The sequence below is a fragment of the Nothobranchius furzeri genome, chromosome 6 (genome assembly GCF_043380555.1).
Source record: "Nothobranchius furzeri strain GRZ-AD chromosome 6, NfurGRZ-RIMD1, whole genome shotgun sequence".
In the NCBI taxonomy this organism is placed as follows: Eukaryota; Metazoa; Chordata; class Actinopteri; order Cyprinodontiformes; family Nothobranchiidae; genus Nothobranchius; species Nothobranchius furzeri.
The window spans coordinates 64,300,913-64,328,631 of NC_091746.1; the positions used below are offsets into that span (position 1 = coordinate 64,300,913).

At 43.1% G+C, this 27,719-nt stretch overlaps 1 protein-coding gene across 2 annotated transcripts; it reads right to left on the reverse strand.

Annotated features, from left to right (window-relative positions):
• On the reverse strand, positions 1 to 27,719 carry arsb (arylsulfatase B). 2 transcript variants are annotated; one of them, XM_070552437.1, is made up of 8 exons: positions 27,270 to 27,719; positions 25,808 to 25,994; positions 21,466 to 21,656; positions 21,165 to 21,372; positions 15,017 to 15,260; positions 13,968 to 14,035; positions 3,656 to 3,787; positions 1 to 3,525 (listed from the first exon to the last, which is right to left on the reverse strand). In XM_070552437.1, exons 1-8 carry the CDS (start codon positions 27,528 to 27,530, stop codon positions 3,260 to 3,262), a joined length of 1,557 nt encoding a protein of 518 aa, XP_070408538.1. In that variant the 5' UTR covers positions 27,531 to 27,719; the 3' UTR covers positions 1 to 3,259. The 2 variants fall into 2 exon arrangements, with proteins under 2 accessions (XP_070408538.1, XP_015798616.3); XM_015943130.3 differs by having other exon boundaries at positions 13,968 to 14,038; positions 27,270 to 27,718.

Consider the following 27,719-nt stretch of genomic DNA (forward strand, 5'->3'; position numbering starts at 1 on the left):
TACGGTTTCAATAAACATTTACTTATCCAACATCAGTCCTGAAAACAGCAGACAAGCTGATCAAAAATAACCATTCTGGTTTTCCTGAGAGTTTTGAAAAGTGAAGAATATTCCACAGATGTGTAGGAGCTGCTGGATCTAGCTCTTTGTGAGGCGTGATGAAGTTTCAAGTCACTAGAGACTCCATTTCCCCTCAGGGGTCTCCACAGCAGGGATGCATGCTGGTGCAGTTGGTTTCCTTGCAGAAGGTTGCTGATTTGACTCCCACTTCTGCCGCCTCTCTGCGTGTCGTCATCCATGGGTTTCCTCCCACAAACTAAAAACATGTATGTCAAGTTTTTAGAGACTCTAAATTCTCCCTAGTTGTGACACTTTGTTGGACTGGAGACCTGTCCAGGGTGTCTCCACCCTCTCATCACTGGAGTTAGACACCAGCTTCCTGTGACCCTAGTCCTCTACTTTTCCACTAGTCACCTACTACTTCCATGTATCCATATAAACCCTTTTACTGCCTACGTCATCAAAAGTTGCGCGTGCAGCCTGGCAACGAGAGTGAAGGCTTCCTCACTCACACTCAATATTAAAACAGCATTTTAAACCCTTTGTTTTGAAGTTCTAAGCACATAAAAATGTCGGGTTGTTGCGTGTATGGATGCCAGAATCGCTTCTCTTCAAGCAGTGGACTGAAACTTTACAGAATTCCGAAGGGAGCAAATCCATTTTAGCAAAATCGGAGGCGATACACATTTGTCATTCGTTACATGCCTCTTAGTGTGACACTGCTCCTCCTAACAGTTTCGGAAGCAGCTGGGAGCTGTATGCAAAACTTCTTCGGTTTGTGGAAACTGATCATCTTCAGTGGAGCTGGTTCTACATTTTTCCTGCTCAGGTCTTTCCATGCACATGCCTGAGATGTAACTGCAGCCTTTTCTGTTTTTCCCATCCTAACACAAAGCTCAAGTCTGGAACATCAAAATGACAGAATTAAACAAATTTATACGCTTTATTTCATGCTTCAAATTAACATTTCATTCTAATTCATCTGTATTTTCCCACTGCATATTAGTGTAAACCGTATTTCTCTGAAATTAACACGATTGTACTCTGAGCACGCTAAAAAAGAAACTATACTCACCCTGCCATGCAGGTACAGTTGGCTGTGAAGACATAGTTCTCTGGTTTGTTTACTATGACCCAAGCCTCGTACATAGCAGTCTTGTGTCCTTGTCTTTGGCTAGGAAGGACTTCTGCTCTGCCTTCAAGACGCAAAACTCAGAGTCTATGTGGTGATATTTTACTTTCTGTACGTGGCCACAGACAACATAGTTGTATGCATCTAACAATTTGTATGCCCGTAGCTTCTCACGTGTGTACTTACTGGGCCTCTCCACTAAAAACGTATATATATCGGGCCACTGGATATCTGGCCACGCACCTACATCTTCCACCCATTCCGTAATGCCACAGGGATCCGGGAGTCTGTTGCCATTCGTTAAAGCGAGTTTAATAATATAACGTTCAAGATTTGCCGGTGATAACCCCGCAGCGTAGCTTGGTAAAGCCTGACACAACGCCATTCTCTGTTGCCAAGCTGCGCGCGCATTCTCACTGACGTCATATTGTTTACAAACAGTAAAAGGGTCTATATATCTCAGCTTTGGTCTTTCTCTCAACCTCCTTCTGTGGACGTCTAGTAAACCTGACAGATCCAACCTAAACCTTCATTCTACTAACATCTCCACTACCCGTCCTCATTACACATCCAAGCCATGCCTGGCCTTCCTGATCTAATATGTAAAAAGATCTGAATACAAACACTAATTTAATACTGAAACAGACAATAATTTAACAGTGTGTGTGCTGATATTCGTAAAAGGGTAAAATCAGAACTGTTGCTCTCAGATTCAGGCCCTTTGAAGGGATGAGCCATTTAGGATGTTCACATGAAGCATATTGTTCTTGCTTAATTCAGTCATTTCTAATTGACATGATTCCTTTTGGTTTAACATGTTTTGATGCTTCCGATTCAGATCTGCAGCACCTCAAAAAACAAGAAAGGAAACATTTATGGATTTCAGCTGCAAGAATTCTTCTTTTTATTTAATTTATGAGGCGACCTCCTGGGGAAAGTCTAGTGGCTTTTAACCAATCAAATTACGCATCTCCGATTATGTGACAGCAGTGAGGAGTCTACGAAAAAGGATTAGGTCCATTGAAAAAAAAAAGAAAAGGAAGAGAATTCTGACTTTTTTTCTCTGAGATTAAAGTCAGAATTCCCTTTTTCTTTTCATTGGCCCTAACCCCGGCTTTCCACAGGAGCCGTCAGCAGCACGTCTTTCTCACGTAAACTGCTGCTTGGCCCTTCCCACGAGACGCGAAGCAGCAGGGGAGCAGCTGTCACCGACCGAGCACGAAGTCACACGAGTGACTTCGTCAGTAAACACAACAACAAGCAGGAGAAAACTACAACATGGCTCCAAAAGGTTTGTGTTTTATGTTCTGTCCGTTTTATAATCGCCAATACGGACCTGAAAACAAAGGAGACCGCTAGCTAGGTGATAACTTCTCACGGGGACGCACATTTAGTAACTGTTTTTAAAAGTAAAGCAACCGGAAGGCAGTACGTTTCTTTATTCTGGAATCTCGGGAGCTTCTCTCCATTTCCGCGTCGGATTTCCTGTCTTTCCTTCCCCCAAAATGTCAAACTTGACCCGTTTCAGAGGCGTCGTGCGTAGAAAATAGAACCGGCGTGTAAAGGCCGCGACATGCTGCTCCTGAGACGCGGCCGACTCGCGCTGCTGACGGCTCCAGTGGAAAAGGTTCTGTTGACCACAGCGGTTCCTATCAGCAGCTATGACGTGCTGCTGACGGCTCCTGTGGAAAGCAGGGGTAACCATCTTCCGGAGGCGTCGACTCGATCGACTGACGACTGCTTTGACCTGTGTCACCAGGAGACAACCCCGTTTGTTGTTGAATTTTTGCAGATGAAATTTTGGCTGCTGTACTTTAGGTTAAAAAAAATTCTAATACATAATTTCACAAAATAAAACATTCAATGTCTACAAAGGTCAAATGTGTCACTGAGCTCTTTAAATGCTGAATAAAAAAATCTAATATACCAGTCAACATTAGAAAAGGAATAAAAAGGCCAAAAGTAAAACCATTCATCATTTTCTTTGCTTTCATAATCCCCAGAAATCAAAGTGCAAAAAATCCTTCATAACACCTTAAGTCCTCCCGCATATGTCGTGTTGTCTATCTAAGCCCAAGGCCCCCAGGCTCCAGCGGGGCCCGGGTCACATCTGGGGTCATCATCGGGGAAGTTTATGGGTGATGCAGTTCTCTGGAGCTTATGGAGTCTGTTGAGGAGGTGCTCGACCACTTTGGGGAACTGAGCAGACACCTCGTTTCTTTCCTGTGGATCTTTTTCTACATCAAACAGCATCACAGGCTTTAGAGGATCCACTTTAAATGAGACGGACTCTGAGGTGTTTTGTTCAGGCCGAGGGAACCAAACATCACAACCTGGAGGGGGAAAAGTTACAGAGGCTTTATTTAAGCTTTACTGTCCTTCTGTATCGAAGTAAAGGCTTCATTCTCCAGTCCACTTCTATCGGAGACTAAACATGTCATTACAGCCAACCGAGATACAGACCTGGGTATCCCGTTAGCAGCTTCCAGTTGGAGGATCGGATGGCCGCGTGAATGGACACATTGAAGCTAGAGTTGGCCCACGAGTCTCCACTGACCCCCTGAGCCAAAGTCAAGTGCTGTTGCCTGCCAGGGCCTACAGAGAGCAGACAACAGAGCCGATACTCCAGGTCATTCGCCTTGAAAAACAGCAGAAATCGCTGATCAAGACGATATTAGACCACAACTGGACACAAAGCTCCTTCTGTGGATGTCTAACGTACAAGAACTCATATTGTCTCCAAACTTTAGTGCATACCTTAAAAATCTGTCAGTATCAAGTGAAGGTAATAAAATAAATAGAGCTGTAAACTCGGCAGAAGAACAGCAGGAACAGGGCGGCTTTACTGGAATCACTCCTGTTTAAAAAGGAGGCACAGTTTCCTGAGGTTTTTATAAGACGTCTACAACATTCTTCATTTGTAGGGTTTAATAGAAAGTTGCCCAGCCATTTGCAGCGATAACAGATTCTGCTCTTTTGGGAAGGGTTTCCACAAGGTTTCAGAGTGTTTATGGGAAGTTTTGATCATTAGGCATTTGTAAGGCCTAGTGCTCACTCCAGGTCACTGTGAAAGTGTAGAGGTCAGGACTATGTGCAGGTCAGTCAAGTTCCTCCACACCAGACTCACTCACCGATGTACTGGAACATCTAAATGCACCGAGTTGTGACCTTTTTCTTACTATAGTGCTTACTCAACACGGCTTAGCTTTGCACAGGTATAAGGCATTTCTATTCATAATGGGTACCAGATTGTTATCCCTCGTTTTAAAAAAATCAACTTTAATGTGGTTCCAAGCTTGCCTACAGTGAAGCACGGTGGTGGCAGTGTCCTTATACGGGGCTGCATGAGTGCTGCTGGTGTTGGGGAGCTGCATTTCATTGATGGTATTATGAACTCAGCAATGTACTGCTCTATACTGATGGAGGATGCTGCCATCACTCTGTGCACATGGTCGCCGAGCTCTTTTCCAACAGGACAATGATCCAGAACACACGTCTAAAGCTACTGTTGCATTTCTGAAGAAGTGAAGGTGACTGAACGGCAAAGCACGTCTCCTGATCTGAACCCAATCCAATGCCAGTGGGGAATTCTGAAGCAGCAAGTTGAGCTTCACTCTCCATCCAGCAACCAGGCCGTTGAAGAATGGAAAAAGTTAGCTGTTGCAACATGTCACCAACTTGTTCATTCCATGCCTAGAAGACTTGGTGCTGAAAACCACAGGGGTCCTACAAAATAACAGATGTAGTTTTTGTTGTGGGGTGGACTCAGTTTTGCTTCAACCAATTTTAGTAAAACTGAAGATTTTGTGATCTAAGTTATATTATTAGCTTCATTTTATGTTATGGAGTTAGACAAGTGCTCACAAAAACCCAGCCTTTTCTGGAAACTGTTCTATTCAGTGAGCCAGTATTAAAGCGGTACTTTTTAAAAGGGGGTGCACTATATGCTGAGCACTGTATGTGACCTCAATGACAAAGGAGCAAAAATGCAAATTCATGACATGCTCCCTTTAGGACAAACGCTTTTTAATGCAAGAGCTTCCTTAAGCACGTGGAACTTGGCAGGAGGGATTTGACGAATACGGTGGTAAATGTGGTTGACTCAGCACCAGTCTTCCATGTCTGCCAGATGTAATGAGTAATTTGACATGTGTGCAGTTCTGCAGATACAGAGAGCAACAATACGTAAATGAGAGCCAGCAACAGTTACCAGGTGGCATACGTCACCAGTTAAACAAAGCAAAAGTAAATAATTTATCCCTGTTTTGATGATGTCCAGAAACTTGTGTCAGCTTCTGCAACAAGCTACTTCTACTTTTATGGAAAATGTCTCCCAGAAGTGAGCACACATGTCTGCGTTTTCCCAAAAATGAGGAAACCTTGCCTTGAGAGCATTCTGGAGTTCATGCCGTGAATGACCCCAACAATGTGGTCCTGATTAGGCAGGTTTGCAAGTGATTTGGTCCTCCCGAGGCTGTCACAAACAAATTCTTCCTCACATTCCTTGCATAAAGACCAAGCCCCCACAATGTGGGTCTGAAATTGAGGCCAATGCGGAAATTAAATAAATTGCAGTCCCACCCTCATCCACTAGGGGCTGGTGTCAGAAGTGAGCAAATCCTCATTGACTCCCATGTTAAAAATACCAATTTCACAGCAGAAATAAACATGTTTACAGCCTGGTACCAAAACATGTTTTTGGTTTAAATGATCTAGTTTACACTCATGACAACTATGAGGGGGGTGAATTTTTTCTCACTCTTCTGTTTAAGTGTATTAAAAGCCTAAAATTCTGACTAATTAATGAACATCAGACCCACGTGACCACAGAGCTAGCTCCGGGGAAAGGCCTCAGTCTGAGCCTCGGCCTCGCATGAAAACTGTTCTGCAATTTTTTGTCTCTGAACTTAAGACCATTAGTTGTAGTGTTTGTGTGTTCTTTTTGGATATTGTTTGTGCAATTGTTGGACAAAATGACTTGCTGTGGTATTAATTGCACTAATAGAGCGTCCAAAGAGTCTCCACTTCATTTTTTCGGTAAGTAAAATTATATTTATGTATTTTAGGTCACTGCCGCTCTTGCACTAGCTGAGCTTAGATTTTAACATGTACTGTTTAACCATGAAATTTAAATGTAATAGGGTAAAACCCAGTGCATTTAACATAATGCTGCACTTTAGAAAATGGGTTGAAATATAACATGTTGGTGGAGCTGGGTTCCGACTATCTGTATGGTCCCCTCCCCAACAGCTCGGCGCATCTCTGATCGCTGCGGCGCTTGTCTGCTGCACGGCTGCCGGCTTGTGAAGCTCTCGGGAGACCTCCGTGTTCCACCCGGTTTTACCCAGCAGTCAGCCCGGCGTATCTCCGACGCAGAAGCTCTGGTGTTGTGCACAGTTAACTCTGGTTGTAGCTAGGTTGCTACCTCTGTTAGCTTAGCTCCCACCTCCGCGTTAGCTTTGGGTTAGCTTGTAGCTACATTAGCTTCAGTTCGACGGGTATCGTCAGTTGATCCAAGCCTTACAGCCCCGCCCTCAGCTCCACGGTCATCCCTTTTGTGGAATTGTCTGGGCTTGACGGAACCTGTGACACGGTCAAAATGGCGGTGGTGGCCACCTCCCATTTTAACTCAAAAATGTGTTATTGGAGCCTATGGAAACCCATTGTCCATTTATGTATGTCGATGTTATAGACAAATCTGCACCCACACAGAGCCTTCGTTTCCTTCTGAGCTCGTTAAGCAGAGGCTGTTCCACCACAGCGACATGACTGGAGAGTTAAAACATTTCCCATCTCAGCGTTCCTAAACCACATGTTAAAAGCTTCAACATTCAATCCTTCGCTGATTGTTGCGCAAATGACATGTGGGCATCTTAATTGCTCTCGCTTGCAATAAGTTGGTCTGCTTGCTGAGGAGTGTTCCCTGAAGTAAACACTTCCAGGGCACACACTGTTGCATAAGCAGGAGGGTATCTAAAAGGAGTTGTGCCATTATATAAGTTAGCAGATGGACACCATGAGCACTATACAAACATCACGGTTTGACTGATTTTGCCATTGTCCTACTTTTGCTAATTTAAGGAAATTGATGCACATTTTGCATACATGTGCACGTTTTACATTCGTTTCATACGTGCACAGAGGAAGAAAAGGGTCAGCACAAAATGTGCTCATCTGGATCCAAAGCAAGATTATCCAGGAATGAGCTCAGGGTGGAGGAGGGGAATTCGGACTGAGCAGAGAAACTGCTGGACGCATAGCGGAGGAGTTAGGTGGGGAAATTTGGGGCTGATTTGAGTTTTGGGGCGAAGTCCAGGATTTCCCTCTCTCTTTCTCTCTTTTCCAAAAAGGCAGAGGTGCAGGCACCCCTCTGTGACACATTTAGACAGGATGCCTCTCCTGGCATTGCGAGAACAAAGAAGGGGGATTTTCAAAGCCAGCTTAAAAGGAAAAAGGTTTGTAAAAATGAAAAAGGAAGGAGCTTTGGATGAATTAAAAAGAGAAAAGCGTGAAGAGCAACTTGGAGTAAAACAGGAAGGACTGTGAAGAGCGCTAATGAGAAGGAATAAAGAGGAGGAATCTCACGTCAGGAATGCAAAAGGGGGAGACTGGTTGTCACACTGGTGGCCAAAATACAAAGATTTAAACATAAAACGTAACGGTGAAAGCTTGTAAAGCAGCACAGTTGACTTTAACTCTGCTTCTCTTATCATCTGAATGATGGCCACAGAATTAGGCTGTGTAAACAGCTCCGTTGCAAAAAACACAATAAATCAGACACTGGACTTTTCTTTTTTTCCATTAATGGTTTTAAATTGTGGCAAATAAGATCTCAGGGTGGAAATCAAAGTTGGTTCTGAAAATTAAAAAGAAAAAGTGAATCTAAATACCAAAAGGAAGAGTTAAAAGACTTGAAATGCGTCAAGTTAATGAAAGGCCACCCAGCCTCTATCGCCCCCTGTGGCCAGAATACTCCACTTGCAACTTCAGACTGGCAAGCTGCTCTGTTGAGACTTGGCACTGCAGTCTGCTTTCTGTTCGTTTTAGATCATGAACACAGCTGATTTGTTTAATTTAGCGATGAATCACTTAGATACTAAGGCTGGGAGACATTTCAGCTGTTAGATTAAGGTGTTAAAACAAGTAACTTTTGGTTTAGGTTGATGTCACAATAAGGAAAATTAACACACACACACCACCAGTAGAGGCTGGAAGAGCTGCGACTCTACTGAGCCCCCCTGGATATCTGAGCTTCTCACCTGATAGCAGCCAATCAGGATGTGGGTGGACGTGGCCAGCAACAGTTTATTTGCATTAGCGTGACAGAGCCCAGTAACAAAGGTACTGAAAATGTTAAGAATAGAGCTGATGAGATAACCCTAACTTCATAAAGATGTTTACGGTTTCAACCATAGAACCATTAAAACGTCACACCAGCCTAACATGGTTGTGGTGTAATGGTTTGGGAATGTTTTGCTGCTTTAGGACATGGACAACTCCCTGTAATACTACAGGATATTAATACAGTAGTATATACTATTGTTGCCATTGTGATGACAATACATTTATCATATATCTGTGCAGTCCTACAGCACAATTACACTTCTGCTACAGAGACCTATAACAACTATATTACGTTGTGCTCCATGAGAAACGGGTTCTTTAGAAGATCAAAGGGTTTACATCTGCTCTACTATTGATTCACTACTGTGGTACATCTGTGAGACATTTTGGTGCAAAAAAAAAAGCCCTCCCCCTGTTCCTATAGTAGTCTTGAATTCAAAACTAAGGAGCAGCCTTTAACCCAAAGTCAGAAATAGTTGCCCTAAACCAGAGTCCCACTACTACTCAGAGATGGATGAGGTGGTTGGGTCCACAGATTATTAAGTGGTTTAGACCAGAGTCCACTTCTCTGTATTTCCAGTGTCTTTTTGGTCACATGACACATTTCCTGGACCCTCCCTACAATCAGAGGTTAAACAACACACACACACACACACACACACACACACACACACACACACACACACACACACACACACACACACACACACACACACACACACACACACACACACACACACTCAGTGGTCAATGATACGTTTGTAAAAATGTAATCAAAAATATTAATATTCTCTAAAATCCAAACTGCACACATACAGGTCCTTCTCAAAAAATTAGCATATTGTGATAAAAATCATTATTTTCTGTAATGTACTGATAAACATTAGACTTTCATATATATTAGATTCATGATACACAACTGAAGTAGTTCAAGCCTTTTATTGTTTCTAATATTGATGATTTTGGCATACAGCTCATGAAAACCCAAAATTCCTATCTCAAAAAATTAGCATATCATGAAAAGGTTCTCTAAACGAGCTATTAACCTAATCACCTGAATCAACTAATTAACTAACACCTGCAAAAGATTCCTGAGGCTTTTAAAATCTCCCAGCCTGGTTCATTACTCGAAACCGCAATCATGGGTAAGACTGCTGGCCTGACTGTTGTCCAGAAGGCCATCATTGACACCCTCAAGCAAGAGGGTAAGACCCTGAAAGAAATTTCTGAACGAATAGGCTGTTCCCAGAGTGCTGTATCAAGGCACCTCAGTGGGAAGTCTGTGGGAAGGAAAAAGTGTGGAAGAAAATGCTGCACAATAAGAAGAGGTGACCGGACCCCGAGGAAGATTGTGGAGAAGGACCGATTCCAGATCTTGGGGGACCTGCGGAAGCAGTGGACTGAGTCTGGAGTAGAAACATCCAGAGCCACCGTGTACAGGCGTGTGCAGGAAATGGGCTACAGGTGCCGCATTACCCAGGTGAAGCCACTTCTGAACCAGAAACAGCGGCAGGAGCACCTGACCTGGGCTACAGAGAAGCAGCACTGGTCTGTTGCTCAGTGGTCCAAAGTACTTTTTTCGGATTAAAACAAATTTTGCGGAAACCAAGGTGCCAGAGTCTGGTAGCCTGGCAAGCCAGACTAAATAAATGTATTATTTAGTCCGGCAACGCTCCATTGACAGCTCTCAGTTGTGGGGCGGGTTATACCATTGTCTTTCAAATGACCTCCGCATGCTACTGGACAATGAATGTGACATACTCACCGCAACAGCTATCGGTAATTGAGGTGGTCCGCAGTTGAAGAAGGAGAAAACACATCATTTTTTCTAAAAAAAAAAAAGGCACCTTAAATACATCTATCTGCTCCTGATTCTAATGACGCCCAAGTTCTAATAGTCCAAAGTTGATGTAAAAGCCATTTCAAACAAGCTGTCGCCATCTTGTTTCACTCTGTTGCATCATCCAACACACCAGGCATATAGAGTGCCCTGATTGGCCCACAAAGCGGATAAAGCTCGGTGATTTGTTCACTAAGCAGATAGAGCACTATGATTGGCCTACCATTATGGACCAATCACATTTGTGTGTGTTTGAAACCCCTCTAGAGAGCTGTGATCGGCCAGCCAGAATGCTGTTAGGTGCTGCAGAGGTTCCAGTGGAGCGTTCCTAGACCAAACTTTGCAAAGCAAGAATTTGGTCTAGTTCACTAGGCTAAGAGTCTGGAGGAAGGCTGGGCAGAGGGAAATGCCAAAATGCCTGAAGTCCAGTGTCAAGTTCCCACAGTCAGTGATGGTCTGGGGTGCCATGTCAGCTGCTGGTGTTGGTCCACTGTGTTTTATCAAGGGCAGGGTCAATGCAGCTAGCTATCAGGAGATTTTGGAGAACTTCATGCTTCCATCTGCTGAAAAGCTTTATGGAGATGAACATTTCATTTTTCAGCACCACCTAGCACCTGCTCACAGTGCCACAACCACTGGTAAATGGTTTACTGACCATGGTACTACTGTGCTCAATTGGCCTGCCAACTCTCCTGACCTGAACCCCATAGAGAATCTGCGGGATATTGTGAAGAGGAAGTTGAGAGACGCAAGACCCAACACTCTGGATGAGCTTAAGGCCGCTATCGAAGCATCCTGGGCCTCCATAACACCTGAGCAGTGCCACAGGCTGATTGCCTCCATGCCACGCCGCATTGAAGCAGTCATTTCTGCAAAAGGATTCCCGACCAAGTAGTGAGTGCATAACTGAACATAATTATTTCAAGGTTGACTTTTTTTAAAATTAAAAACACTTTTCTTTTATTGGTAGGATGAAATATGCTAATTTTTTGAGATAGGACTTTTGGGTTTTCATGAGCTGTATGCCAAAGTAATCAATATTAGAAACAATAAAAGGCTTGAACTACTTCAGTTGTGTGTAATGAATCTAATATATATGAAAGTCTAATGTTTATCAGTATATTACAGAGAATAATGAACTTTATCACAATATGCTAATTTTTTGAGAAGGACCTGTACATGATATTGCCCTCTATAAGCCACCCAAACAATATAAAACATTCAGAGCAAACACAGTCTAAATCTAATGAGGTTTGTCAGATATTATGTAATTCCTAGGACCTAACCTGCTTTGTCTTTAATCTGCTGTTTAAATTCAGACTGAAACAAGACTTTGGTATTCATGATCGTGCTGGGAAAAAAATAATAACCTGCAGATTTACAACAGCAGAAAAAGAAGGAACACATATTCAGCACAGCATGAACACAGAGGAGGAGGAGGAAACATGAGGTTTCCATCATCTCAGGTTTTATAAATGCATCTCTGGCAGATGAGTTGTGACTTTCTGTTGTGCAGGTATTCTCCTACAGTTTGGAGGCATGTTAGGTTGACTAGTGGCTGTAAATTGCTTGTATTCTGTATAAATTTCACATCTAAACCATGATTCTCCATCTCTAAACATTCAATTCTTAATTTTCCATCCATCCATTTACAGCCGCTTACCCGGGGTCGGGTCGCGGGGGCAGCAGCCTAAGCATGATTCATGGTAATGGAGCTGAAGACTTACTCTTTGTCATGATCCACCCCGGCCTCCCTGACTGTGTCTCTCCTGATTACCCTTATTGTTCTCACCTGTCCCTCATTACTCTGCCCATGTGTTCCTGATTCCCTTGTGTATTTATACCTCCCTCCTTGTTGCCGTCTTCGTCGGATCATTGTCGTTTTGTGCATGTTCGTTTGTCCTCTCGCTCCCGTTCTACAATTAAATCATTTTTATTTTTTCATCCGTTGCCTGCTCTTCTGCCTCCTGAAACCCACCACCACACATGGTCTGCCACCTCCACCCGCAGAACATGACACTCTTTGGTTTCAGCTGGTGGTTAAAACAAGGAAACTAAGAGTGTGTGTTGGCAAGAATCTGGTGATACAATATATATCGCAAGACGATATATTCCAATATTTCAAATATTTAAGACTGCATTCAATTGGAAAACTCGGGCTAGACGTTTCCAAGACACATCTGGAGTCTCCTCCCTTCTGGTCGGCTCACGGGTCCCCGGACGAACGAAAAAATGAAAAAAAAGTCAACGGGGCTAAAAACGCTACTTTCAAATTCGCTTTGCCTTACATCCTGGATCGCACATATGTTGTACTTCAATTTAAATGAAAAGTAATGATGTGTGTTTCGGCCACGCTAGTCATGTACTTTGAGATTTAACAGCTTGTAAAAATTCGTAATTAGCATGAATACAAATCAGACGCCGGTATGTCCCATATACGACGTCACCACAGACGCTCCGCTCTCTCAGCGCAGCTGCTACTTACCACATGGCGATGTCTATGGTGGTTCTTTCCTCCTGAGGGAAGGATTTGAAGTTCACTGAACTTGCAGGCATTTTTCTCTGCTTTTCTATGTGCCCAGTTCAATGACGTCACTTTGGTGACGTGCAACTGTAGTCCTGTATGCATTTTCACACAAAACCTATAATTTTTGTTCTTCCGGGGACCCGTGAGCCGGAAGTACATAGGCGTGACTTAGACTTCTTATTGTTCAATCTCATTCCATCACAATGAAGGCAATAAAACTGCTGCCACCTAGCAGTCAGAGTTTGAACAGCACCACACAAAAGAAATAGTCGATTTTTGTTTGCGAATTCTCAAGAAAAAAAAATCGATACACTGGTTTTAAATATTGATTCTGAATCAAAACATGAAATATTGCATTATTTTTGTGTATCAATATTTTCTGACATCCATTGAAACTACAGAGAGAGTTAACTGAAATCTAAATAACGTTAATGAGTGAGTAGGACAAGAAGAGTGCCATTTTTTATTATTTTCCAGATTAGCTTCATGTGCTGGTGGAGGTAACCTTAACTCAGGAGGAAAGGGTCTCTACCTTCAGTTGCGTTCACATACATTATTACTAGTAATGTAAGAAAATATCGATATAGCAATATATCGCAATATTTTTTTCCTGCGATGTTATATCGATGTTCAAAAGCTGTGTATCGATTTTTTTGGAAGAATTTACGTGCAAACATTTGTGTATTTTCTTTTCTTTTGGTGCAAATCAAATGCCGTAGTGTGCAACGGAGTTTGTTTCCACCATTGAAACGTAAATTCCCTCTATTATGGTTCAGATACCTCATGTTAATCATGTTAAGTATCAGTTTGGACCGTTTATTGAATTTTCCTACAATAATTTTAGTCTAAAAAAAAATCGCTAATATCGTCCGACTGAATGTATCGCAATATATCGTGATATATCGTATCGTCTCCCCTGTATCGTGATAAGTATCATATCGCCAGAATTTCACCAATACACATCCCTAATTATTACCCAACAAATAAGCTCTAATCTAAACACATATGATAAATAAAATTATACAATAAGAGATTTATTTCTTAATTAGCTGGGGGGAACTCACATGGAGAGATGTCAACATACAAAGGGTCGATGTTGTGCAGCAGCTCCAGTCTGGGTGAGGCAGACCCTCTGCTGTGAGATAAAAGCAGAGATACTGTTTAGCACGCACGCATGCACACACACACACACACACACACACACACACACACACACACACACACGTACACACACACACACCGACTCATGCACTGGGAAACCAAATGGGACCTGTAAATCTGTACCAGCTGGCTGCTGTTTGCCAGGGTCCGACCGCACTCCACCGCGGAGAAAATTCACCACTCTCACTCCGACCACATGGTCTGATAGCACGGCTTAAAAATAACTCTCACTCCGCACCAGCTGCCGGCTGCTCCTGGCCTGCTTTTTAGGCTTTAACTCTGTCAACTTAAACCCAAAGCTGTAAACAAACAGTGTCGGGCCCTGTGGTCAGCTGACCTGCTGCAGTCAATCAAATCACTTACCGACCATCAGTGATAGTTTACGATCAGGACAAGCCTCGACTTTTCATTTGTGCAGCAGCAATTGGTTTCACTTCATTCCCCTCGCCCACATTTGCTTTACAAATGCATGGTGTCAGTTAGGCACGACTCTGATGTGGGACGAGCCAAACTCGCATGGAAAGTACATCTGCGGTGTGCAAACAGCTCCATGTGACCCACTGATTCACTAATAGCTGCAGCATAAAGTCCACAAAACTCAAACGCCCTGTTAGATTCTAAAATATATTCCTGCTTAAATGAAATGATTTAAAACTGAGCAGGACGTCTCAGGCTAAAGGAGAAGGTCCAAAGATTTGTGTGAGAATGACTGATGGAATTTCCTTCTTTTTTACTCCCATCGCTACGGTAACAAAAGGCCCATTGAAGGAAAAGAGGCTCCCAGAAGAAAAGCTGCTGGGTCAGGAAGACGGGCCGATGAGCAGCGGGGTGAAGGTTGGAAGGAGGCACAAAGAGAGGGCGGGCTGTCAAACTCAAGAGAAGCTATCGCTCACACGACAAAGTAAAACAATCTGCCTCTGAACCAACACAACCCCTACAGGACACTGCTCACCTGATTGTGCTCCACATATCGAACCCGTCAAGAGGCTTCGTGCTGTTGGTGCTCCCACCTGCCAGGCCCACAAGAGTGGGCAGCCAGTCGGAGATGTGGATGAGCTCACGGTTGACAGTTCCAGGTGTTTCCAGCAGCGGGCTGGTGACAAATCCCACTCCTCGGACCCCTCCTTCCCACAGGGACCACTTCCTCCCCCGCAAAGGCCAGTTGCTGCCACCAGCTAACGTCTGGCCCCCGTTATCTGCCAATCAGACAAAATGGGAAAGCAAGTTTCTGTTTAATTTCAACAACTTGTGGATTTAATGTACGTGAAGAATTCTTGGCAGCAAAAATTTAGAACCAAATTTTTAGTTTTACAAATGCAAACTTGTTTCCTGACTAAAGCACCCAAAAAAATAAATAAATAAATAAAATTAAAAAATCTATGAGCAAGTAGGGCCCGGTTCACGCATCAAGATAACTATACCAAAACTTTACCTAATTTCCTCCTTCTGACAATCACATCGGTTTACAATAATAGCTCTAAAAATAATCTTATCAGATGTTCCTGCCGTGTGTGGTGTGTTAAGATCTCTGCTGCTCCGAAGCCTACGGAACCACTTGGGTCATAATTCAGAGAGATCAATTTCAAAGCACACACAGGCATGCTGCCTGTTGTATGCGACGTGTAGCTAACCAGAAAACCTGAAGATGGAAGCAATCTGTACGCTACTCATCAGCCATGTTTGTTAACTGTGAAGTCACAATTGATCTTGCATAATTTCCCGTCTGACCACAGAATGTTTGTGTGAAATTGTTTGATGTGTAGTTTCTAGCAGATGGCTGCACACTACAAATAGCCTGCCAAGTCATCCTATAGACGTGAATATGTAGTCTGACCCATGGAGCCCAGTCACAGGGCGGGATCTACAGTTGTCTTTAAAACAGCCTCCATGCTATTGGACAATAAACAGCATGACGTACTCACCACTACAGATGTCAATCAATGAGGCAGTTCTCCATTCACCGACACCGTTGATGACGCAAATACTTCCTTTTTCTAAATAAAGGACTGAAGTACCTCTATCTGTTCTTGACTCAAAGAAAAACCCAAGTCTAAATTTTCCAATGTCGACGCCAAAGCTGTTTCAAACAAGCCGAGACGATCCCTTCCATCAAACTGATAGAGTGCTGCAATTGGCATAACACAAAACTGCTCAAGCCAGTTGTAGACCTACTGAGGCTCCTGTGGAGCGTAGATAGACCAACATGCTGAGAAAAATCACTTTGCTTCGGCTACCGTCTGTCTAGATTTCTACAACAACAGCAGGTTCAAAACTGGTACTGCCAAGATTTTTTTTATCACCGCGTGTGTGGTCTCACTTTTGGAAAGCTGTCCGACGATTTATAAATCCTGTGGGAAGAATCATGAGTCCACCTGAAGGTTACTCTGTGTCTCTTCCTGTCTGTTTTGTATTTTGCTCTAGCCATTTCTTTTTCTTCTGTTAACCTTTTTAGATTTGCATCAGTGAATCTACCCGCTGTTGCAACAAACTTACCTGCACCTTGTGTCCTACTACAACCGCTCCCCATCAATGACTAGTCTTTAAGAACCGAATTTCAAGCTGAGCCAAGAGCAAATTCAAAATGTATGCCTAAGCAGATGAAAATGTAATGTTATGGTAGACAGATTTAGAAAGTTAAAGGAAAAAAACCTGAGGGCTAACTGTTCGATAGTGCTTGAGAATGTTTCCTCAACACCATTAAAAAACAAAGAGTTGGAGATTGATTTAAATTAACAGGAGTGTTCTTCTGAGGAACGTGGACGTCTAGGCAAAATTTCTAAACAATCGGTTCAACGAACAACCACGCTTCGCTTTCTCACACAGAACTGCTCAAAACCAATGATCTAATGCATTAAAACAACACAGCAGTGCTCATCTATTTGATTCCCCACATGACATCCAAGCATTACACAGGTCTCACACACACACACACACACACACACACACACACACACACACACACACACACACACACACACACACACACACACACACACACAGTCATCATCCCATTACGTCGGTCCAGTATAAACACACCTGGCCAATCAGATCCAGACAAGGATCCCTTTCAGCAGCGGAGTGCCACGGAGGTTCAGGAGGCAGTCTTCTGGAAGACTCTCTCCTCCTTAATGCCTTTTCAAGCTGCTTTGGCGCTCCGCGGGCCGGTTCTGTCCTCCCCGGCTCCCCAACAGTTTCCCCACAGCTTTCTTGCTCAAATGCTTACAGTAAAGTCCCAGTGAGGCAGTAAGTTTCCAGAAAACTGCATCACAAAGGGAACAAGTTCAGGCCTCATTTGTTTTTTGTTGGGCCTGACACAATATGAGCCAATGATAACAGGACTAATAAAACTTTAAAGCTATAATTGATAGATTTAGTTCTGGTCACACTTGCACATCGTTTTATATTCGTAGGGATGCTATTTAACGGGACCTTCTGTTCCACAAAGAACAGCCAGCGGAATGAAAGGAAGGACAATGAAGCAGGACCACCTAACTCAGGTAACCACAACAATAAAAAACGCTCACGCTTCACTTTCACAGCATTGTTCCTGTTCTCTAATTACCTTTTAAAACACAAACGCCCCTAAAAATAATCCTCAAAGTCGTTACGGACGTCAGATGCAATTCATTAGACGCTCCACATGTGGAAACTGCTGCAGACACATGTTTAGATGACGCGTTGGAAGCCAGATTACATTCTTCATCTAAGGGGTAATTGACAGCCGTTACAGAAAAAGCAGCAACAACCAGACACTGCTCTCTAGTGGAGATTTCAGGGTATTACAAGTCTTCACAGCAAAAGCAGCAGGAATTTGTTAGTGAAATAAATAAGGTGAGATCATTTTTGCCAAACTATAAAAACAATCTTTACCAGGTTCAAAGGTTATTCAGATCTAGTCTTTATTTACTGAATAGTTCCATTTCATATTTTATATACCCACAGTGCAACAAAACTGAAAAACTAGGAAAAAGTCATAATTGAAATAATCCCATAGCTTGTAGAGCCTTCAACAGCAAAAAGTAAAATGACTTCTTTTCTGTTTGGCTTAATCACCTCTCAAGTCATCTTGGAGGAACTCTAGTCGACTTGTTTACAACTTTGTTTCAGTTTATTCAGGCTTGCAAACATTTGCTTCTGTACAGCTGCCCTAAGACCTGTCCTACCACAACAATTCAATCATATTGTGGTCTGGACTTTGATTAATGGAAACACTGTTTTATGACCAAGTTTAGTTGAAGCGTCAGGTGTCAGATTAACTCTTATTAAAGCTACAATCCAGAGTTTTCCCCGGTCATGGAAGATGCATGATTTTATTTTAGAAATCCGTAAAAGTAGATAGCCGTACCCTGTTCTGTGATATTATGCAGGCAAGCCTGCCCCCCCATAGTGCCCCATGCAGGATGAGTTGACCGTGTTTCTGCATTAGCCATAAACTTACACACACAGATGTCAAACACAGCGTGCGCGAGCATTTGAAGATGTACTTAGACGGATGCAGAGTTGGCCACATGACCTGTAGACAAGTACGTCATGAAAATATAATTTTCTTTAATTCTTACGTTTTTTTTAAAAAGAACTACATGAATAGCATTATTATTGAAATATATATTTATGGTTCTCAACCAGAAAAGAGCGGCTTGCCAACTCCGGGTCAGGAGAGAGGTCCTGCCTCAAGTGGAGGAATTCAAGTATCTCGGGGTCTTGTTCATGAGTGAGGGAAGGAGGGAGAGGGAGATCGACAGGCGGATTGGGGCAGCGTCTGCAGTGATGCGGACGCTGAACCGGTCTGTTGTGGTGAAGAAGGAGCTGAGCCAGAAAGCAAGGCTTTCGATTTACCGGTCCACCCCATCTACCGCCCAGTCCTCACCTTTGGCCATGAGCTTTGGTTAATGACAAGATCACGGATAAAAGCGGCCAAAATTAGTTTTCTCCGCAGGATGGCTGGGCTCAGCCTTAGGGATAGGGTGAGGAGCTCGGACATTCGGGAGAGACTCGGAGTAGAGCCGCTGCTCCTCCATATCCAGAGGAGCCAGTTGAGGTGGTTTGAGCATTTTTGTTAGGATGCCTCCGGAACTCCCTAGTTGGGATGCTGCCCCCACGACCCAGACCCAGATAGGAGGAAGAAGACGAGACGAGTTATATTCATGAATACATAGCATAACGTGAGATTATTAACTGTAAAACAACGTGTTGTAGCTCTGCTGGCAGACTAGAGGTGCGCATTCACAAACGAGAGGCGTTGCTTTCAGCCGTAAATACAGAAGTGATGAGAACAGCTTAAGGTCTGCTACATTTGTCTGCCTCTACAAAGTGCTGTTGGGGGAAAAAAACCTGGATTGTAGCTTTAAACTCTAGAATACTTCGGTTTACAGAAGAGGCAAAATACACATAGCAGAAACCCGGAGTATGGGTTTTTGGCCATAACATCAGTATTAATATTGGATAGTACTAATATCAGCCCAAATATTTATTTACGGCCTTCCAGGTAAATATCTCTAATTTTTAAATCTATGTTGTGTAAAAAAAAAAAGCTGAAAACAAAAGTCTTGTTGTTAAAAATAGAGCCTAGTTTTTGTTCTTTATCGATTCTTGAACGTAACAAATAGTTTTTGCAACTCTAATCAGATTCGGGAAAAACAACCAACATCAATCACTCGTTAAATCTTAAAAGCTACACAAATCCTTACGATCAAACCGAGGAGACGGATGTGTTTAGACAAGAGAGCTGCTCTGTGTGTTGAAATAGTGTTCCTAGCAAATGATACCACTGGATTCTGGTCTGTGACTAAAAAGTTCCTGCTTTGCTTTCGTCAGCTAAGTCATGAAACGGCTGAAGTTCAACTAAAACTTCCAACACCTACGCACACCCAGCCTTCAGGCCTACTTCTGTTTATTTTTATACAGTCTGTCCAAGTGCATTCAGATGCTTTTTTATGAAACTTTTAGGAAGCATATTTTTAAAAAGGTTAATATTTGGAGACAGCCAAATGCAAGATGGTCACCACAGCCGGCACCTGTACTGCAGTAGCTTCAGGCGATGGGATTTGGAGTCTTATTTCCTGAGATTTGGACATCTCGCCTCACCCCAGGTTTCCACAGGAGCCGTCAGCAGCACGTTACTGCAGCAGCACATCTTGCTCGCACACGCTGCTGCTTGGCCCTTCCCACGAGACGCGAAGCAGCAGGGGAGCAGCTGTCACCGACCGAGCACGAAGTCACACGAGTGACTTCGTCGGTAAACACAACAACAAGCAGGAGAAAACTACAACATGGTTTGTGTTTTATGTTCTGTCCATTTTATAATCGCCAATACGGACCTGAAAAACAAAGGAGACCGCTAGCTAGGTGATAACTTCTCACGGGGCCGCACAGTTAGTAACCTTTTTTAAAAGTAAAGCAACCGGAAGGCAGTACGTTCTTTATTCTGAAAATCTCGGGAGCTTCTCTCCATTTCCACGTCCGATTTCCTGTCTTTCCTTCCCCAAAAATGTCGAACTTGACCCGTTTCAGAGGCGTCGCGCGTAGAAAATAGAACTGGCGCATAAAGGCCGCGACATGCTGCTCCTAAGACGCGGCCGACTCGCGCTGCTGACGGCTCCAGTGGAAAGCCGGGGTCAGACAGGCAAACAGCAACACGACTCTACCGCTGACTCCGTTTGCTCTGCAACGCTCATGTTTTATTTCCACGAGTAACACAAGCCTGAAGAAGTTCTGCCGTGTGGTGGAGTCGCTAATGCTAACAGTTAGCTTCTACTAGCTGAGACGTTCTCTGCTGTTTCAGCCTTCCCAGTCGTGAGTCAGGATGAGTGAGTCCATGAATGACAGTGTCAGAAGCTAATGCAGGAGAGAGGTGTAGGAGACTATTTTCATGCTCAGCCTGCATGAAAAACTCAGACTGACCGATTATAATCAGTGATAATCATTAATAAATATTTTTTCTATGTTCCACAACTTTAAATGTTGTGCTCGTAAGTCAGACAGCCACAAGCTGGGATTACACCAACAACCATCTGAATAACAGGGGACCCGGGTAGATGAATGACTCCCTTCACTGACCCGTCTGTGACAAGGGAAGTTTACGCATCGAGTCAGAAACGTACCTGTGGAAAACACAAGGACGGTGTTGTCCCACAGGCCTCCCTGCTGCAAAGCCAGGCTGATGTTGCCCACAGCTTCATCCATGGATGAAACCATGCCTGCATACATGCGCCGATTGTGGTCTTTGATGAAGCTGTATTGGGCCAAGTAGCGCTCCGGCACCTGCAGGGGTTCATGCACCGACTGCAGGGCTACATAAAGGAAGAGCGGCTGAAAGATTTAGAAGAGAACATGCATGTCTGAGGTGTGTGCTTACCTTCTTATTTTCATTCATATTCTGTATTTTTAGATAGTGAGTGTCACCTTGGTGGACTCGTGTTTGTTGATGATGCTGACGGCTCTCTGGCCAAACAGCTCAGTGGAGTAGGCTCCTTTGTAGGCGGCGGTGGCCTCCTCCCCATCCCTCAGGTCCAGGGCACAGCGGGACAGGTTCAGAGGAGCGATGTGATAACAGCGCTGGTGCGTGAAGTAATCTTCACTTCCTGTTAAATAACCTGAACCACAAAATCATCAAAACCTGGGTTCATTCTTCTCACACTCGCCGTTTTTGGTTATAAAACTATTAATAATAAACCTTAAAGAAGAGATTCAATGCATCTGTTCCAAACCTACAGGTGGTATTGTAGGGTTTGGTAAACTGAGTGCTTTAAAAGCTTAATATCTATATTACCTCTACTTATGACCAATAAGCTGTGATACTCTATCTAAATATAGAATATCAACCCTGCCTGGTCTTTACTGTGTTTAATCAGAAGATTCTATGATTCTTTATTTATTAGGGGATTGTACACACTTTGTTTTGATTCAGAAAACAGTCAGGTTTATAAAAGTAAGAATTTATTTTACCAACAATTAAAACATGACAAGTTAACTAAGCATTTACTGTGATGTATGAAACCTATGTGTGAATGCGATGTTATCAGAACTTCCGTATCTGGGAGAGCTGAGTTCTAGATGTAAAAGAATTTGGTTTGCGTTAAACTATCTGTGTGTCTACCTCACCCTCTTTGGAAGACCCCCTCGTGGATCCGAAGGTCAGCTGAGGTCGGAGGACCTCTGGCACCGAGGTTGTAGAACACTGTAGCACCGAGCCTTCAGTCCAGGGATGTTTTCTGGGTCACACAGACGGATGGAACCTTGCGTCTGGAACTCTTAAGGAGTTTAAACAATATCAGTTTTGTTCTGCAGGAACTTGTTTTGTTGCATCAGCTTCGCAGGTGTAAAAGATTTTGACGACATGTCAAAAGCTTTATGGGTTATGAGATTTTTCCTCAGATGGGCAGTTTCTCCCAAGAAATGGAGGAAAAACCTGAGTAATCTGATTTCAATGTTCTCATGTTATGATTGTGTAGCCAACCAGAGGTTGACAAGTTTGAGGAATATTACCAAGAATCTCAAACACGCCTTCCTTGATACCGGACGCTCTGATTTGGGTAAAAGACTATTTATGTGTCATGGGTTTAACTTTACCTTACTTGTTCTTGTGTGAGTGCAAATTGTGATGACCTTGTCAAATAAACATGATGAAACATATATCAATCAATGTAACCATAATTACCATAAATCCTCTAATACAGGCCGGTATTCAATTAAAGGCCGGGTCTCCAATTTTGGCCGGTGTCGGAGTCAGCGGAGGTAAATAATGGCCGGTCTCCTATTGTGGCCGGATGGAATGTGGTAACAAGCAAATATGAGCGTCTCAGCGGCAGGGTTATAGTCCCCAAATCAACCAGCAGGAGGCAATAGGGGTTCGCAGACCTTTATTAGGCTTTTTCTTCAAGCTTTGTAACGCTTCAGACACGATCCTCTATCACGCTCCTACCACACAGAGTCACGGTGTCAGTTAACCATGCTAATTCAACCCGCTCCACAGAACACACATCACCTTCCCTGTGGCTTACATAACACTCACACAACACGCAAATCAGCACATAGGAACTAGCAGAACGATAGGAAACACATATAACACAATACCCAGAATGCACCTGGCTTACAACCCCAGCCAGGTCATTACACTATCAAGTTCAAAGAGAACGTGCTGATTATGCTGCAGAACACTCTGGGGAGCAGCAGTAGGGGGTGTATGAACTACAGTAATCCCTTGTTTATCGCGGTAGATGCGTTCCAGACCTGGCCGCGATAGGTGAAAATCCGCGAAGTAGGGACTCCCAGCATGCCCCTCGCGGGGATTCCCTTCACTTCGCACCTACGTCACAAACTGCGGCTATAAACGGAAGTCGCCTTTACAGCTCACCACTCAGTCATCGTTTCTTCAGATTCATGATCAGAGTTTCCAACCTACCGATCAATCCAACGAACTATCAGCTCATAGGAAGTTATCTTACTTACTTCTGGAAAGCCAGGCATTTCCGTGTCACTTCGTTGACGCTCGAACGCTCGGGGGTTTCCTAGAGCAGCCGGCGTTTCACCGACGCTATCACTTCCGCGTCTGTGAAACCACGCTCCCTATTGAATTATCGTATGATCACATTCTCTGTGATCAGCAATGCGCTGTGCCAGACCGTAGGTACTGACACGCGATCGTTCATGTCGGTTCATTTCCTTTAATGTTTTCTGTCTTTTATTTGCGCCTGATGTGTTTCGCTGCTGTGGAGCGGGGCGCATCAACTTGTCCTCCGACGCACAGATCACTGATGCGGCCGGCAAGCAGGGAGCGCTCAGCTGTTTTCGCGGTCGGTAGATCTGCGTCCTGAGCACGGTCACAGTAACAATCAGGTGTCGCCACCTCAAAAACTAATTTAACACGCGATCGTTCATGTCAGTTCATTTCCTTTAATGTTTTCTGTCTTTTATTTGCGCCTGATGCGTTTCGCTGCTGTGGAGCGGGGCGCTGCGCGCATCACCTTGTCCTCCGACGCACTGATCACTGATACGGCCGCCAAACAGCGAGCGCTCCGCTGTTTTTGCGGTCGGTAGATCTTTTAGAACTGCAGTTCAAAGGTAACTCATGAGGTGAATATATATGAACCCAGGTAGCAGTTTTTCTTTAGGATAGAGAGGAGATGCAGGAAGATAATAAACAGACAGGACAGAAAAATAGTCAAATAAAAACAAGTTAGTTTTTGTACCTGCTGGTTGCAACAAACAGACACCATTGAAGGTAATCAGAAGTGAGGAACAGAAAATGAAATAATTATTTTAATGTTTAGAGCAGCAGGAACTCGCATCAGTGAGTTTGCGGCCGCTGCGCAGGGGGAGAGGGGAGAGGGCTGAAGCAAGAACTACCGTTGTTAAAAGAAATGTGTTTAACTTTGAAAATGTGGGCACAATTTTAATTGTCAAAAACTCCAGCAAACCATTAGTTCATTTTGCTCAAATAGAAATAGAGGCCTGCCTCTAATACTGGCCCTCCTTCCAATAAAGGCCTGGAGCTTGATGAGCTTGAGTCAAATACAGGCCCGGGCCTGTATTAGAGGATTTACGGTATAATCATTTCAACTCCAATCATTGAGCACAGATTAATGAAAGCATTTCATTATAATTATTATAAGTAGCAATAAACAAATGTTTATTTAATGATTATCTAGCTTATAAGTTTTAGAAGTTCATATTTCATTTTAAATCTTCTTTCTTCTGTGAAGCAAGGAGTCTTAGATAAAAGGGTGCTCTGTGAGGGACCTTGGAAGGAACATTGTTACTGACACTTCGTTATCTGTGTTCAGAGCTGCAGGCTCTGAGCTCCAGCTGGTGGGATGAAGGGGATGTGAATCTTAGAGAAACTCACGATTTGATTTGATTCCGATTCTTGGGGTGCCGATTCGATTCAGAATCGATTCTCTATTCTCAATTTAAATCGATTCACAATCAGTATTAACAAAGAGTGTCAGCTCCAGGATGAACTACTTTGTTGTACAAGTTAGTTAAAGCTATGGGACATTTTTATTTGACTTTAAACTGGTCATGCTCCAAAAATGCTAATTTACAATGTAAAATAAAGTGATTCTAAAACTGTAAACCGAAGCTATCTTTTGACCAAAAGGCAACATTTATTTTTGCTTACCTTGTAAAATATAACAAACCTGTAGTTACCTAACAGTAGCTTTGAAAGTAATACGGTCAAATACTTTTCAAGTATGTGTAGAAACAAGTTACATGAGTAATCCTGAGTACTCATTTATCAACTTAGAAAATAAATATGAGAATATCTCAAATTTCTGAGTATGGAAAAAATTACATTCAAGTGCCCTCTTATCAGCAGATTCAAACATAAATCATCTCAATTTATGGGACCACAAAAGTAAACAGAGTACTGACTCTCCTAAGAAACATCAAAAGAGTGCATCTCAAACCTGTAACATAAATATTTGAGTTTTTGTGAATCGATTCTGAATCTTTATAAATAAGAATCCCGATTCAGACTTGAATCGATTTTTTTCAGCACCTCTACAAGGCAGGCTGATTTAGAGGGGACACATGCAGTCTCGCGTCTCCTTTTTGACCAGATGTTGAATGGTCAAACAGTACCTAAAAACTGACCATTGCTGGGTGTTACAGTATTGTATAAAATACTGAGATTAGCTGCTAGGTTTTGAGTTATTAGCCTTTATGATTGTTGCTATTAATAAAACAGCCAACTGGTGTCTGTATTTGTGACACAATGCACATTAAATGCTACCGTACTAACCAAAGTAAGTGTCAAAGCCCCGGCGTGTGGGCAGGCAGTCCTTCCTGTACATGCCCAAGTGCCACTTGCCCACCATGTGTGTGTCGTAGCCTGCCTCCTTCATGAGCTGAGGGAGCAGCTTCTCATCTAGAGGGATACAGTATGGCTGGCAGGGCCAGATGATCTGGTGCTGCATGCCCGTGTGGATCTGGGGATGTTAAAACAGACGGTTGCAAGAGGAGCAAAGAGGGAACTGTGTTATGGTGAATAAAGTTACAAAATAAATGTAACAAAGTAGGTTTGTTTTCCTGTTATGTTTTCCATCAACATGCAAGTTAGTTTATTTACTCAGCATTTATAATCCACATGTTTATGGGACGCAGATTAAAACATTTTTGTGCAAAAGACTTTGACAGTTGTATGATATTTAGTTTACTTTTCTTCCATTTAACAAAGTTTGACATATTTAAAATAGAATTTTGTCTAAAAATCATCATATACCAACATTTCACATACTTTTAGCAAATATAATTGTTAAAGAAAAAATGAGATTTAAAAAAGTTACATTTATAGGCCAATTAACCACGCCCCTCAAACTACACACAGAATTTGTGGCCTTGCCTGCAACTAGGGATGTGTATGGGTGAATTTCTGGCGATACAATATGTATCATGATACAGGGGAAATGATACAACATGTATATTGTGATACGTCCATTCAGGCGTTATTAGTGATTTTTTAAACTGAATTTATTTTAGGAAATTTCAATAAACAGTCCAAACTGATACTTAACATGTTTAACATGAGGTATCTGAACCAAAAGAAAAGAAAATGCACAAATGTTTGCATGTTCTTTCTTCCAAAATTTAGATACACAGCTTTTGAATATTGATGTACTATTGCAGGAAAAAATATCACAATATAATGCCATATCAATTGGGGCTGGGCGATATGGCCTAAAATTATTATCACGATATATTGAGAATTTAACCTCAATAACGATAAATGGACGATAACAACAGTTCTGTTTCATTCCCTCCTGACTGCCAGTGGCAGTAAACAGAGTGTGGCGCACTAAAGCTGATAAAAAAATTTTTTTTTAATCTGGCACCTGTGTGACCAACTTCAGCCACCACTAGATTGAAGAAAGGACCCAAGGACCTTCGGCCTTAATAATCGGCTTTGGATATCGGCCTTAAAAAACCATATCGGTCAGCCTCTGCTGTCCACTACTTAACAATTTACAATTGGAACAGGCAACACAGAAGTGGGAGTGTTCCCAGGACAGAACCTTGGGGTACCCCACACAGCGTGATGTAACTGAAACTTTTAAGTTCAGATTTAGACCGCTAGTCGACTTATTGAGCAAAAAGTCAAACATATAATAAATAAATGCAAACTAATCATCAAGGTTTGCAAGAAGGTAAGATGTTTAATCAGCACGTGTCCCGCCTATCAGGACCAGACAGGGTTTAGGCCTCACCTGGTACCTTCCGGTCATCAGTTGGTTCCTGGATGGGGTGCAGAGAGGCTGGACGTAGTAGTTCTCCAGCCGGACTCCTTTAGCCGAGAGCTTGTCCAGGTTGGGCGTCTTAATCTCCGAGCTGTGATAGCCGACGTCGTACCAGCCGTAGTCGTCTGCCAGGATGAAGACGACGTTCGGCTGCTGTGCAGCGCGAGAGTTAACTACCAACACAGCAGCGAAGATCCAGGAAAGCACCCGAGTTCTGCCTTCGAGCCGCATTTTAAACAGCTCTGAAGCGCTGTTGGAGTCCGAGGCTAAGAAGGAGGAAGAGGCTGAAGCTGAACCAGCGGCTACTGAGCCGACGAGGCAGCGTTTTCCTTAACTGTACAAGGGCAGAGAGACAAAACACCGACAAAAACATCCCATGACGCGCCACTTCCTTGTTCCGCAGATTGAAAACGTCCGCCT

What these genes read in the sequence shown, in the direction of transcription:
- arsb (XM_015943130.3), bottom strand. Translation starts at nt 27,530, where the DNA reads ATGCGGCTCGAAGGCAGAACTCGGGTGCTTTCCTGGATCTTCGCTGCT. An exon ending in GATATGTGGAGCACAATCAG is followed by an intron (nt 14,039 to 15,016) that starts GTGAGCAGTGTC and finishes TTTATCTCACAG; the next exon opens with CAGAGGGTCTGCCTCACCCA. An exon ending in GTATGTTGACATCTCTCCAT is followed by an intron (nt 3,788 to 13,967) that starts GTGAGTTCCCCC and finishes TGCTCTCTGTAG; the next exon opens with GCCCTGGCAGGCAACAGCAC.